Below are 14,164 nucleotides of genomic sequence, written 5' to 3'. Positions count from 1 at the left end.
TACTCTAAATTTATTTATTTATTTATTTTAATATTTTTTTCTCTTTATCTAAAATTTTATTTTTTTATTTTTTTACATGGTTTTATAATCAGATTTTATATACTTTTAATAATAACACGAGTAAAACTTAACGGTAAAACTACTCCCTGTGCACGTGCACCTGAAGTTCAACATTGAAAATGCTTTTTTTTTTAATTATTATTATTATTATTATTATGAAATGGTTTAAACATAAACAACAGCTTCTACTCTTCTACAGTTCTTCTTCTAAGCTAAAACCGCAATTTTAGCAGCGGCTCCAAAACACCTCTCTGTAGTCTGTACAACCACAAAGCCAGACTAAGACAAGACTCTCTGAAATCTGAGCTCAACAATGAAGCTTCAAACCCTAGATTTATCCTCATCCTTGAAATTCATCAATTTCGACACAGCTCTTTCTTCTTCAATTCACGGCCTAAACAAGCCTAAGTTCGTCACAGCTTCTTCGCCTTCTCTCACTTCCAGTGAGCTTCGCTTTCCATTTTCGTTTCGATCTTTTTTTTTGGGAGCTTTCTTATTGATTGTTTTTCTCTGAAAAAGTTTGTTTTTGTTTGTGTTTTTTTTTTTTTTTTTTTTTTTTTTTGTGTTTAGGATTCAAGCGGCTCTCGATTCAATGTGCGGTTAGTTTCCGACCCTGCATTGATATACACAAGGTATTTAAAGATTTTTTTTTTAAAAAAATCGTTTCCAGGGCTTGATTTGCATTTTCACATTTCTCTTACTGCAAAAGTTACGTTTAAGTTCTCCAGATTTTGTTTGTACAATAAAGGTCTGAGCTTTTGCCTGTTTTATATTATAGGAGAAAAAAAGGTGATTTATTTTTTTTGGGTTTATGTTGTGGTTGTGAAAGTTATATTTGCTGAAACAATTTTGATTTAAGTTTAATTCTTGCAATGGTGCTTTGTTTGGGTTTGATTATAGGCTTATACAATCTTTGATTTTGATTTACTTGTTATTCTTGCAAAACGTTATTTTGTAAGGATTGGCACTAAAGTAAAGTGTAAGTTTTCAAATTTGTTAGGTTGTTTTATGTTTAAACAATTGATTCTTTCCAGGGAAAAGTGAAACAGATTGTGGGGTCAACCCTTCAGGATTCAAAGGATGACGAGTCGAGTCTTGTCACCAATTTTGAATCTGACAAGTCAGCTGGAGAGTATGCAAGTTTGTACAAAGAAGATGGACTTACAGGTGGTCATGTCATCATGCTTGGAGCAGATCCATTGAGCAATGCTGCAGCCATCGAAGCATTACATGCCTATCCTGGTAGGTTTATAGCTGCCTTTTATTTATGCGGTATCAATTAAGTTCGTTGAATATGATATTTTATCTGCTTTCTTTCCTGAAAATTTTTCTGATTTTCATTTGATACAAAGTCCATTTTCAAAATCACAGTCTATGAATTAGTCCTCTAGTAATTTTATTAGCTTGAAGTCAAATTGATTGATTATCATATGATGTTTGGAGTATGATGCAACTGAATTTGGTAATTTAAAAAGTGGTGTTAATTTTCTGGTTTTTGATTTTCCCTTTTCATACTAATGAATTCTCATGCCTACAATTTCTTGCTGCCTTGAAAACAGTTTGATATCTTCGGTTCTAGTGCACGGCACAGTACATATGTTCTCTTTTTGATTACGCGTAATGTACTTTGGCTTGGGAAGTACTAGCATTATAAAGCTGTCTATTTTTCTCTTCAACAGACAAGTATTCTATTTGGTTAATTTGTTTTGGAATCGAGGCATGTCAAATGTGTTAGGGATGAAAATATAATCACGTTCCTTATGTGAGCAGGTTCATGAAATTTTACATAGCAACTTTTTTAGAAACCCACCAGATTTTTGTTTTAATTTCACGTACTTTTAATTCAGTTGAGTGCCTTTAATATATGTTGATATATGTTTAACAACTTACAGATTTTTCCTCTGCTGAAATTACTGCGAGGACGACTTCTAGGCGGTTTGCAAGTTGGAGGTGGAATCAATTCCGATAATGCTTTGAGTTATATAGACGAAGGAGCTAGCCATGTGATTGTAACATCAGTATGTTTCATTTTTCTTTCTAAGCTTCCCTCTATGCAAGCATTTAATTCTTTCTCCACATGTTAGTTAATGGTCTGATGTAGGACATAGGATTATCGTTATGATGGCATATGGCAGTTAATTGTCTGTAATTCTTTTGAATAAACGATTTCTCTATCGTGAATATTCTCTAATTTTGTTTTGCTTGTAGTATGTATTCAACGATGGAAAAATGGACCTTGAGAGGCTTAAGGATCTTGTTCGTGTTGTTGGAAAAGAAAGACTTGTCTTAGACCTTAGCTGCAGAAAGAAGGTATGTGATTAATTCACTTATGCATATAGTTTTTACGTTCCTAATGAGGTTTTAATTGGAATTTCCATCAGCCATAGTTCCTAGACATATTTGTACCTTTTCTTTCCCACCTCTTTTGCCGCTAAGCAGAGTTTTTGGACGTCTCTGACGAGCTTATGGTGCTCTTGCCTCCCTTCCATGCATTCACCAATCTTGAAAGTTATATGTTTTCAACTAACTCCTTGATCATGTATCTGTTGGCTTTGATGTGCAGGAAGGTAGGTATGCAATTGTCACTGATAGATGGCAGAAGTTCAGCGATGTGTATTTAGATGATAAAGTATTGGATTTTCTTGCCAACTATGCGGATGAGTTTCTGGTCCACGGTGTTGATGTTGAAGGGAAAAAGTAAGTTTTATATTCGTGCCGGCAATTCGTTTATCTCATTTTAGTACTAAAATCCTTCATAGGATTATTTTTCTTGAACGTTGGTTGAATTCAGAAATTTTAAAAATCATGACTATAGGATGCTTGTACTTCACTTTGTCTTACCAATAAGTTCTCCTTGGTCTGTGCTATTGCTCCTGCTTATCCGATTCCGTACAGTTCTCGTGTGGTGTTATCCCACTGAATCTCAGTTATAAGACAAAATGAATATATATTTAAAGAATTTGAAAGAGTGAAATCTCAAGGTACGAAATTCGTGCGCTAATAGGATTTAGACTGTGCTATAGGAGGTTTGGACTGTGCTTGTTTTTGGTATGGTACCTTCTCAACCAAAAGAGAAAATATTTAGAAAAAAATGGGAAAATATTTATAATAGAAAGGAAGAAAATGAAGAAAGAAATAAAATAGTGTGTTTTTCTTCAATTACATTTAAATTCGTTTTTTTTTTCTTTTCCCAGGTTGGGCATTGATGAAGAGCTTGTAGCATTGCTTGGAAAGCACTCACCGGTGAGCAACATACTATAACACAATGATGCTTATGGTTCCAAGTGACTGGTTTTTAACAGATTTTTTTTTCCTCGTAACATCCTTCAATCAATGTAGTTGATGCACACAAACTATGGCACTGCCACTTTTACCGTCACTTAAATAGTTCTTATAGCATGTCAAGATTCAAGCGACATGAATGCATATTATACAAATCATAATTTGGGCACTTTAAAGTTGTTCCGTCATGCTATGAGTATGTTTGAATCAAATACTAAGGGCCCATTTAGTTCTTGTACTTAAACCTATTATTATGATCTTGTTACAGTGTTTTTTTCTCAATAAAATTTGAATCAATAAAGTTCCCGCCAATGTTTCTCTCACAAAATTTGAATTTTAAATCAAAAATATTGACTTGAACCCATGAATCAAAGGGGCCATACTTCATGCTGTGGATTTTGGTGTGCCAGATTCCTGTGACTTATGCTGGTGGGGTCACTGTAATGGCTGATTTAGAGAGGATAAAAGAGGCGGGAATGGGACGCGTGGATGTTACCGTGGGAAGCGCTTTGGACATTTTTGGGGGCAACTTGGCATACAGAGATGTGGTCGCTTGGCATGCTCAGCAGCAAGCCTTGACAGTCTAGTGTCTTTAGTCACTTTCTTTTATTTGTTCTTAATGGCTTTTGTTAGATCTTTGGAATGCTTGACCCTGACTTGTAACTCGAAGTTCCCTCTTCAACTTAAGAATTGGGGGAGAGATTTTTGTATCTGGTCTTTTTTTTTTTTTTTTTTTTTTTGAAAGGATGTTTATGGCAAATTTTAATTAGAAAATTTCACCAAACTATCATGAATTTAAGACCTTTCCTATTAAATTTATTGGTGAAGAAGTATTTAATAATGTCATTGTAAATAAATAGAAGAAATGTCACTAAGTTCGATAGGAAATATAATTCGGACTGAATACTTATCAAACACTAACTCAAATTGTGTTTACTTTCAGGCCGAGTTAAATTGAGTTAAACTAATGAAATAAACAGGTCTTAAAAATTCCTTAAATTTGACTACCTAGGGAGTGAGATTTTAGGGGTTGTTTGGTTAGAAGATTCGTACTTCGATTCGAATCATAGTTCATGGTTCGCTAGAGTGTTTTTTCTCACAAAAAATACACGTAAATCAAAAATAATTTTAATCTCATTATTTTAATTCATGAACCAAACGTCTTGATGAGAGCGTGCGCCCGTCGTAGAGCTAGTTAGTTGTCACCAAGTCCGACAAGAGAAATTATGGAATCAGGGAATTGTTATAGTAGAGATAATTACACAACATGGTAAAATTTTATAACTTAAAATTAACACAATTTTCAAAAGTAACACAAATACAAAAATAACAAAAATTTACACGCATGATAGTAACATAATCATTATCATAATGATACCAAGTTTTACTATTTTTGTAATATTTCAAAAAGTTTACTATATCTCAACTTTATTATTTAAATTTTGCAATGCGTGTAATGTGGTGGAGATGCAGACAAAAACAAGCCATGCAACCCAATACCACGAGATTGATAGCTGTAAACAGTTTAAACTCAACAGTGTTCAAGCGCATAGACTAGCAAAGAGGGAGAGAGGAGAAAAAGAAGAAGAAAAAGAAAAAGAAGTGTCCATGTACGTAAAATAGCAAATTACATTCAGCTCCATTCAGCCTCAAAGATAGGCTTATTCATAAGACCGAACAACCAAAAGACAAAACATCTAAAGGAAAAGGAGTACAAAACTCAAAACACATTGACAAAAATCAAGATTAGCCAAGATTAATTACTGAGCACCATCGGTAGTCAAGAAACTAGATATACGTAGTGGGAAATATTTTTGGCCCCAATGAGACAGGTATTACATGACCCATAGATCCAGTTAACACTCAATGCAACCAAATAATAAGAGGCTATACATATTATATGATGTCTCTTTATATGAACACCAAAAACCACCTACGGACAACTACTATCTACCAGTACTAGGTTGAAGTGTTATTACTAATTATATCTCAGCTCTGCCGCTCCTGTGAAAGGAACAAGGAAAAATACTCAGAAATGCCATCCGATTGATTGTGGGGTGACCCTTTTCCTTATCAGCGTCTCTACATTTGGATACTTCCTTTTCCGCCCACCCCTTGGCCGTGAACGGAACTGCTCATCAGACTCTTCAAAATCCCTCTAAAAGAAAACAAAGCCCGTTGAGAAAATTGCTTTATCCCTAATGTACGAGATAATGTTGATTGATTATGACCACAAAACTCACATGGGTGTAAACATGGCATTCGGTCTTCTCATGGCTATCTCTCACAAGCTTGTACGCAAATCTCATGCTGCAACCGGCAAAGCCACAGGCAAAAGGTTTCTGTTTCAGGTATGCAGCCTTCACATGTTGATTGAGATTCGATTTCTGCAAAAAGACAAGTTATTAAAAAAAGGTACATCCAACATCAGGTGCAAATTATCAACAGAAGAAACATCATTTATCATGGGCGTGAATTCTCAACTCAAAAGAGCTCAAAACATAAACTCTCTCTAGTGTTGAGGCATGGAACTTACAGTTGAGAACGTGTGATCACAACCCTTAAAGTTGCATTTAATGCTCTCTGGCGAACTTTTTTCTTCATCCGGAGGTGTCTTTCAATGTTCTTTTAGAGCTGCTTGGTCCCACATATTTCGCAGGTGATATGCTGGTGGTATGATTGAATATGCGCCTTGAGACATTGTGTGTTGGTGAATGTTTTCATACAACCTGGTTCCGCACATATTGTCTCGACTGTGTTCAACTTAACTGCAACAGAAAGGTAACTGATCAGATCTTTGAACTGTAATATATACATTGCTAAACTGGGAAGCAACATTTCCCTCTAAAACGAACATGAAACAAAACATTGAAAGTGATCAGTATATATTCCATTCAAAGAAATCAAAGAGATTAACATTAAGGTCATGATGAGCTACCAGAAAGCTTGGAAGAGGAAGACCAAAAAAACTTACCATGGGAATCCTTTGATGCAAACTTAAACACTTTTCCACACCCAACTTCATAGGAAATAGGGGAAATCATTGAAGAGGTTATATAAATCACGAAAGGTAGTTCTCCATTATACATCTGTTTAGCATGTCAATTCTAGACCTATAACTTATAAGGATAAATACAAAAAAAAAAAAAAAAAAAACCACAAAACCAACTAAGAAAAACAGACTTGTTGCAAGTGGAAAGAAACTCGGGGAAAAAAAAAAAGAAAAGAAACCGAGTCAAAAGTACAGACTTGTTGTTGCAAGTGATGAATTACCATATTGAAATACTTCAATATGTTCAATGGTATAAACAAGTTACCTCATGGGAATGGCTTTGCATGTGTTGCTTCAAATATGCAGGTTTCTTGAAGCTGGCACCGCATTTTTTGCGAGTATTTGTTTGTTTTAGACCTTTTGTCTCTTCTGTCTCGGCCCTCTTCTCCATTTCATCCTGAACGACAAAGGAAAAAAAAAAGAATTCGCAGAAGAAAAAAAAAATGCAAAAATACATTTTGAACATTGAAAATAATATTAAAATTGAAAACACACACGTACATAAGAACTCCTATTTTATTGGAATAGAAAAACGAATTTTTGCATTAATTAGGTTTCCAATATATATCGCTCATCAATATTTAGTATTTATGCAGACGAAATCGATCTAATCGCTAAATTCTCTGCAAATTCATTTTTGCATGGAATCAAAAACATATTACTCGTAAATTATGAGAATGAAATTTAAAGAAACTTTTACAACTTCATAGCAATTGATTAAAGGGCTGAGAAGGAGAAAGCAGAAACCTTATGATTGGTGAGGATGTGAGAGGCGATGAGAGGTTTCTTGGACCTGCAGATGCCAGAGTAATCGCAGAAATACCGCCTTATGTCCCTGAATATCAGCATCTTCTCTCCCGCTTCCTCCATCTCTCCCTACCCAGCCAACTACTGCAGAGAACAGAACGGCACAAGCAAATGCTTTGTTAGGAGGAGGATATAAGAGCCCTAACTATGGCCCATTAGTTAATTAAGGGTGATGATATGAATGTGGAAAAGAAAATTAATGTGTCGTTAATTTTACCGATTTAAGTTTTTAATTTTAAATTTTTATTGTAAAAAATTATCAGAAAATATCACATTTAACTTTTTTCTGCTACAGTGAAAAACTCTTAGAAAATGTCACATCTTAACTTAAATTGAAAACTCGAATCTGCAAAGTAAACGAGACCTAAGATCGTTTATTTTATTAATTTGAGTTTTTAATTTTAGTTTTATAATAATTAAAAATTTTCATAAAAAGTTAAATTTAATTTTTTATTATAATTAAAAAAATTTTATATAAAATTATATCTCAATTCAAATTAAAAATTTTAAATCGACGAACTGAACGAGACTTAAGTCTTTCCAACAATCAGGCCATAAAGGAAACTAGGCAAGATGTTAAAAGGTGAAGATGAGACTTTGAGAGCAAACAAAAAAAGTGTGGGAGAGAGAACTTAACATAATATTATTAAAAGCGGCATCCGTTCGTTTAAACACTTTTTAAGTGAAAATTCTACTCTAGAGTATGAAGAAAAAACAATGAATGTAGTAGTTTATCAACAATTTATACATCTAGATTGAGGTTAGATTTTATGATAAGTTGTCTGTTTAACATTTTCTTTAACTGTCTTTAGCATTCGTTTTAGCTTATTCATGAGTTACGGTAATATCATTACTACCTTTATTTATACCATATTCAGTTAATATCATCACTCACAAGTACGATTTTATTTCATTTTAATTAACAAACTAGTTGAAACAACGCGCTTCAAATAAAGAAGTTTACTTCTTACTGACAACAGTATATATCAAAGCACAAATTTCTTCTCTTACTTCCTGGAATAACAAAAATAGTGTTATTTCATTTGCAATGCTCATTACAAAAGCAAGCTTCAAGTACTCATGCAAAGAGGACAAAGGAAAGAAGAGAAAATATATTAGAAAAACAAGCAAATCTATTAAAAAGAATAAATATGATGCAATCATGCAATATGAAAGATGTTGTGTTGTAGTATCAAAATAAAACATATTTAGGATCAAAGAAGAATAGCTACTTGCTTTATAAAGGTCTCGTTCATTTTTTCTATTTAAATTTTTAATTTCAGTTTTACTACAGTTAAAAGCGTTTATAAAAAGTCACATTTAACTTTTTTTGCTACAGTTAAAAGCTCTCACATAAAATCGCATCTCAGCTCGAATTAAAAACTCAAATTAACGAACTGAACGAGGCTAATGAAACCAAAAAATTATGCAGTCCATAGAGGTCCAAAAGCATATCCATAAGCCACAAGCACATATCTACTCATGCCCTAGTCTATACAAACTTCACAATTAAAAAAAACAAAAAAATCCAACAACATACTAAAAATAAATACATTGGGAAGGTACATGGTCTATCTTTTTAAGGAGACGTTTGTTTTCTATATTCGTCTCTGATTTTGAATCATAATTCATGATTTTTTACAGTGTTTTTTCTCACAAAAAATACATGTAAAATGAGAATGATTCTAAATATATAAACTAAACGTCCTCTAAATCAGAATGGATACAGCCTAAAGAATTTTGGTCTAGCAGTCCTCTAAACCAAGAGCACAACTTTAAGACCGGGCCGGGATTTTATGAAATCAAACATTATCAATGGTTTCAACGACATCAAACCCACATCTTACAGTTTTTTTTTTTTAGCAACCAATTTCAATCTTTCTGCCGATCCATTTTCCTTTTGAATTAACTAATCTTGTATACATATTCATGTATGATACCTAAGACCCCTGAATTGCTCATACCAAACAAACAAAGTTTACACACCGCAAACAAATACAAACTATCAAAGTACATAGACAACTGTTCAAAGGTCAAAAACTTGTTAGATGAAAATCAAAACCAACTCCTTTAAAACATGGTTAAGTGTATGAGAACAAAATTGAAGTGCAATCCACACAATAGTTTCCAACATAATCCTTGGATGCTCCAACAACTATCTTGTAGATCTTTCATAAAACTAACACCCAAATTAAAATGATAGTTGCCAAAGAAGAGAGGAGAGGTATAGAGGTATGGAAGGCAACAAATTTCTTCCGACAAAAAAAGGGATAAAAATAAAGAAGCAAAAAGACGACAAACAACTAAAAAAGGTAAACGTTATTTCATGTGAAGCCCACTTCACCTAACTACTAACAGCAATCCATCAATTTTTCGTCACAAAGCAATGAAGTTCCTTAATTTGGCTTTGATACTAAGAGCCCGTTTGGTGGGATGATTCATTTTCTTATTCGAATCATAGTTCATGGTTCGCTATAGTATTTTTTCTCACAAAAAACACACATAAATTGAAAATGGTTCTAATCTCATGGTTCTAATCCATGAACCAAACGGGCTCTAAGATATTACAAAGACATGGGCATGAATACTCAGCTTAAAATAACAAAAAAATATATATGTATTTATGTAAAACTAAAAGCATCTTATTTCATTCCTGACCAGTAATTTTTTGTTTTTTTGGTCTCAAAACAGAAGAATCTGTAGTTCAATCTTTCTCTTTGAATAAAATAACTGAAGTCCAAAGGAAAAACAAAAGAGTTACTTTAAATAAAATATATAAATAAAATCAGTGTCAAATTTAAGTACAGTTAGTGAGGGTTAGCGCCCCATTCAATTTTTTTTGAAAAAAATATTACCTTTAAAAATTTTAAAATTTTACACTTAAGCATCTATTAAAATAATATATGGTTCCATTAAAATAAATATATTTTCTTATATGTCCCCATTAAGATAATTTATTAAAAAAAATTAATGTACGCCCAACTAAAGTGAAAGGCTCGTTCTGTCACCAAATCCAAATAAAACGAAAGGGAAAAAAAAAAAAGTCAGGAAGAAACATTCTTATTCTTATGTTTAATTAGCTTATATAACAATTAGTACATAACTTAGCCAAAATCAGTTATTTTTTATACGACTAAGAAGAGTGAACAAAACTAATAACTCGTATATATCATATTATCCCACAGTAAAGAATTTCAACACGAATATCGGCTGCTTTCTGCAATGTTTTTGCCCTCTTTCTTTCTTTCTTTCTTTTTGGCTTCTCTATTACATTAGACTATTGAAGTTCAACCTGAATAAACGCAGGTTATTTATTTCAGTCGAAGGAGAACGAACAGCATTGAACAAACGGCATGGCATTTTTACGATTCAAACGACATGTTGTAAACTTCTTCATACGATAAACGACATGTCGTTTATAACGTCTCATGTTTTGTCTTTTATCTATTTTCGCATGTCGTGCTGCTAGCGTTTTTTTATTTTTTTTACGTGCTTTTTTGTCTTTATTTATGCATGTGGCCTTTCTCTTTTAGAAAAAAAAAAGGCGTTTAACAGTTAAACGAGAACAAAAACGACGAGTCGTTTTACAGTTCAAGACTCATAAACGACATTTCAAGAAAAAATAAAAAGACAAAATGACAAAGAAAAAAAAACAAAAACAAAAAAGCGTTCCAGGAAAAAAAGAAAAACCATAACCACCACTCTAGTGAGAACTGAGAAGTATCTTCTCCAACAGAAATTCAAAACCAACAAATTCTTCTCAGCAAATCTTCCATGTTCGCCCAAGGAATTTCTCCCACCATGCCAACCATTTCCTCTCCTATAAGCTTCAACACACCCATGGCCATCTCCTCCATGGTCGCCAACAGAGCCACGGCTCTTTCTCCACCGTCGCAGCAGCAAAGAAGAAGAACCATGTCCGCTCTCGAAGCTCGAATCTCCCTCGTCTTCGCTCTCGCTTCGCAAACCTCATCAGTCTCTCTGCGACGTAAATGTTCATGAGTTTTGATCCCAAACTTTTTTCTATAATTCCACTTTTTGCTTGATTTGTTCAAGGTACAGTAGACTAATTCGGTTCGAAACTCTGTCGCAGTTTTGGCGGATTTGGTGACTGAGACCTCGAAATACGTGTTTCCGAAAAGGTTCGAGTCACGGACTCTCGAGGAAGCTCTGATGTCAGGTATTGTTTCCGATTGAAGCCTGAAATTTTCTCGGTTCTGAATTCTGATGGAATTTACAGACGTGATTTTCTCATTGGAGTTTCTTTTGTTTTCGGTGTAGTTCCGGATCTTGAGACTGTGAATTTTAGGGTTCTGAGCAGGACGGACCAGTACGAGATTAGGGAAGTTGAGGTATCGAATTTGCCCTTATTATTTTTTTTTTTTGAAAAGAAATTCTTTTCTTTTATGTATGTTGCAAAATGGTCTAAATTCTTTTTTTTTTTTGTTTAATTTGGAAACAGCCTTATTTTATAGCGGAGACGACGATGCCGGGGAGAACTGGTTTTGATTTCAATGGAGCATCTCAGTCTTTCAATGTCTTAGCTGAGTACCTGTTTGGTAAGGTAGTTAATCTATTTTAGTTTTTTTTTTCTTCTTTTTTTTGCCAGTGAATTGGTTTGTTATACATGTAGAGCTAGATATGTAGAATTAATCTGCTTCTTGCGGATATTGCATTATTTTAGAACACAACAAGGGAGAAGATGGAGATGACCACTCCGGTTATAACGCGAAAGGCTCAACCTAATGGGGAGAAAATGGAAATGACAACTCCTGTAATAACAAAGAGGGTAACTTTTCTGCATTGATCTCGTGTAAATTTTCTCTGGTGTAGAGTGAAAACAACCTTATCATATGATGATATGCATTTGATTTATTGGATTATCAGTTTTGTCTTAATTGTTGGTCTGATCAAAGCTATGATACAACATTTCTGATGAGCTTGCCTTTCTTCTACTACAGTCTCCAAATATTCAAATTTTCCCATATCTAACATTCTCCAACACTTTCAAATCATAAATAAGACTTGAAAAGACTGGATTTCATATGCTCAATCATGAATTTTATGCAGTTGGGTCGCTGTAGCCATAGTAGTCTCATTGCATGATTCAACTCTTCCAAGAGAGTTAATTTTTGGGAACTGAAAGTAGGGTGGTTATTTTTTTATTAATATTTTTAAATACTTTCCATTTATCATCATCTTTTTTTTTTTGCTATATTTATATATAGGTCGAAGATCAGGATAAGTGGCAGATGTCTTTTGTCATGCCCTCAAAGTATGGTGGTGACTTGCCACTGCCCAAAGATCCATCTGTGAGGATCAAGGAGGTTCCAAGAAAAACTATTGCGGTTGTTGCATTTTCAGGTTTGTCTTTTCTTAATCTGTGAGTCTTGAGATTTGTAGTGTCGGTATGTGTTTCGAGATCTATTATTTTTTCTTCCTTGTAATCTTTTTAGCTTGCTTGATTCATTACACAATCTAGGAATTCCTTAGTCACTTGTAATAGACTTTCGAGGTGCACAGCAAGTGATGCATGAATCAAATTTTATTGAAACTCATTAAACTGTATTATGACATTGTTATATTCTCCTTCATAACAAGTCAGGTTTTGTTACTGATGAAGAAGTTAGGCAAAGGGAAAACAAATTACGAGAAGCGCTGAAGAATGACAGAAAATTTCAAGTGAAGGAGGGCACCTCGGTGGAAGTTGCACAGGTAAGATCATGAATGAAATATTGATGACAGGTCTTAAGGGATATGAGCTATTCGCTTAACATGAATTTTATTTGACTTAGTTCTTGATCATCATCATCACTATTATTATTATTTTTGCAGTATAATCCCCCATTTACGCTTCCCTTTCAACGGCGTAATGAGATTGCACTGGAAGTTGAAAAAAGAGAGGAGTAGCTGTTATTAGGAGGTTTAAAGTTTCAATTTGATAACTATAGTAAATTAAGTAGTTGGAGACCTGCCAAATCAGGTTTTACCATGTAGATCTTCATGTGGTGTTACTAAGCATATCTTTATGTACTAGAATTTGAGAGATAGTAATTTTGTAGAGTCATTAAAGATGCATCTTATTTCATAACTGAAATACAAAAATGTATAGATAGATAAACGATGTAGCAAATATAGTCTCCTATATTTAGCTTTCCAGCTCTTGTTCTGTTCAAGTGGTATGGAGTGTCAAAATAACTTGTAAAATATCAAGAATATTTTAGTAAATCTAAATAATGACAGTAGATGCAGTTGTGCAAGAGCAATCTCTGACTTACTTTCTAATGGCATGTTTACTTATCTGTAATCAGAGTGGATAAATCGGAGTTGACAGGAATCAGAATCAGAATAAGCTGTTTACTTAGGGCTTGTTCGGTTGCATTTTTGAGTTATAATAACTTAAATGTAGATATTGAGTTGAATTTGAATTATAATTTGAATTGAAGTTGTAACTTGAGTTTGTGTTTAGATGTGCACATTTGAGTTATGATTTGAATTGAGAATCTATTTGAGTTTGTGTTTGAGTGGGTCAAAACTTGAATTTGTATTTAGATAGTATTTTAATAAAAACTCAATGGTGAAGAAAAATTTTAATAGGGCATATGAGTGAGGTTTTATTCGTCACTTCGTTGTGAACGCATAAAAAAATCATCTCAATCGGAATTAAAATGAAAAAATTATGACGTTTTTAAGAATAGAAAAAATATTGTTCATTAACTTAAGTTTGAGTTTAAGAACTTAAGTTGAAGGGAAAATTTGAATTTAGATTTTAGCCTCAAAATCAAGTTAAAACTTGAGTTCAAACTCAAGTTCAAACTCAAATTTTACAAACGAACAACTTGAATAAAGTTCGAATTTGAGTTCAAACTGTTTTTGAGTTTTACTAAAAAAGAACAAGCTCTTAGGTTCTAGGAATCGGAGTCAGAATCAGTCTCAATCTCATTCATGCGTTTACTTACGCCC

At 33.5% G+C, this 14,164-nt stretch overlaps 3 protein-coding genes across 3 annotated transcripts; 2 read left to right on the top strand and 1 right to left on the bottom strand.

Annotated features, from left to right (window-relative positions):
* The first annotated feature begins 264 nt into the window (after positions 1-264).
* Positions 265-4,051, top strand: LOC21398485 (1-(5-phosphoribosyl)-5-[(5-phosphoribosylamino)methylideneamino] imidazole-4-carboxamide isomerase, chloroplastic). The gene is made up of 8 exons (XM_010103258.2): positions 265-503; positions 631-692; positions 1,095-1,302; positions 1,993-2,078; positions 2,269-2,370; positions 2,624-2,757; positions 3,255-3,303; positions 3,753-4,051. The coding sequence occupies exons 1-8, from the start codon at positions 374-376 to the stop codon at positions 3,927-3,929; spliced, it is 948 nt and encodes a 315-aa protein (XP_010101560.1). The 5' UTR covers positions 265-373; the 3' UTR covers positions 3,930-4,051.
* Positions 4,052-4,952: 901 nt separating this feature from the next.
* LOC21398484 (transcription factor IIIA) lies at positions 4,953-7,317 on the bottom strand. Its single transcript, XM_024169033.1, is given in 7 exon segments — positions 4,953-5,500; positions 5,586-5,729; positions 5,879-5,949; positions 5,952-6,110; positions 6,317-6,431; positions 6,648-6,791; positions 7,142-7,317. Coding segments are annotated over 7 exon segments (885 nt in total). The 5' UTR covers positions 7,265-7,317; the 3' UTR covers positions 4,953-5,371.
* A 3,564-nt stretch (positions 7,318-10,881) lies between these two features.
* On the top strand, positions 10,882-13,318 carry LOC21398483 (heme-binding-like protein At3g10130, chloroplastic). Its single transcript, XM_010103256.2, has 8 exons — positions 10,882-11,189; positions 11,295-11,381; positions 11,483-11,553; positions 11,664-11,765; positions 11,886-11,990; positions 12,430-12,565; positions 12,807-12,916; positions 13,037-13,318. Exons 1-8 carry the CDS (start codon positions 10,976-10,978, stop codon positions 13,109-13,111), a joined length of 900 nt encoding a protein of 299 aa, XP_010101558.2. The 5' UTR covers positions 10,882-10,975; the 3' UTR covers positions 13,112-13,318.
* Positions 13,319-14,164: the final 846 nt, after the last annotated feature.

The sequence above is a fragment of the Morus notabilis genome, unplaced genomic scaffold (assembly GCF_000414095.1).
Source record: "Morus notabilis unplaced genomic scaffold, ASM41409v2 Scaffold1317, whole genome shotgun sequence".
Classification (NCBI taxonomy): Eukaryota; Viridiplantae; Streptophyta; class Magnoliopsida; order Rosales; family Moraceae; genus Morus; species Morus notabilis.
Note: the sequence above shows the minus strand (reverse complement) of the source record. Positions and strands in the feature narration are given on the sequence as shown.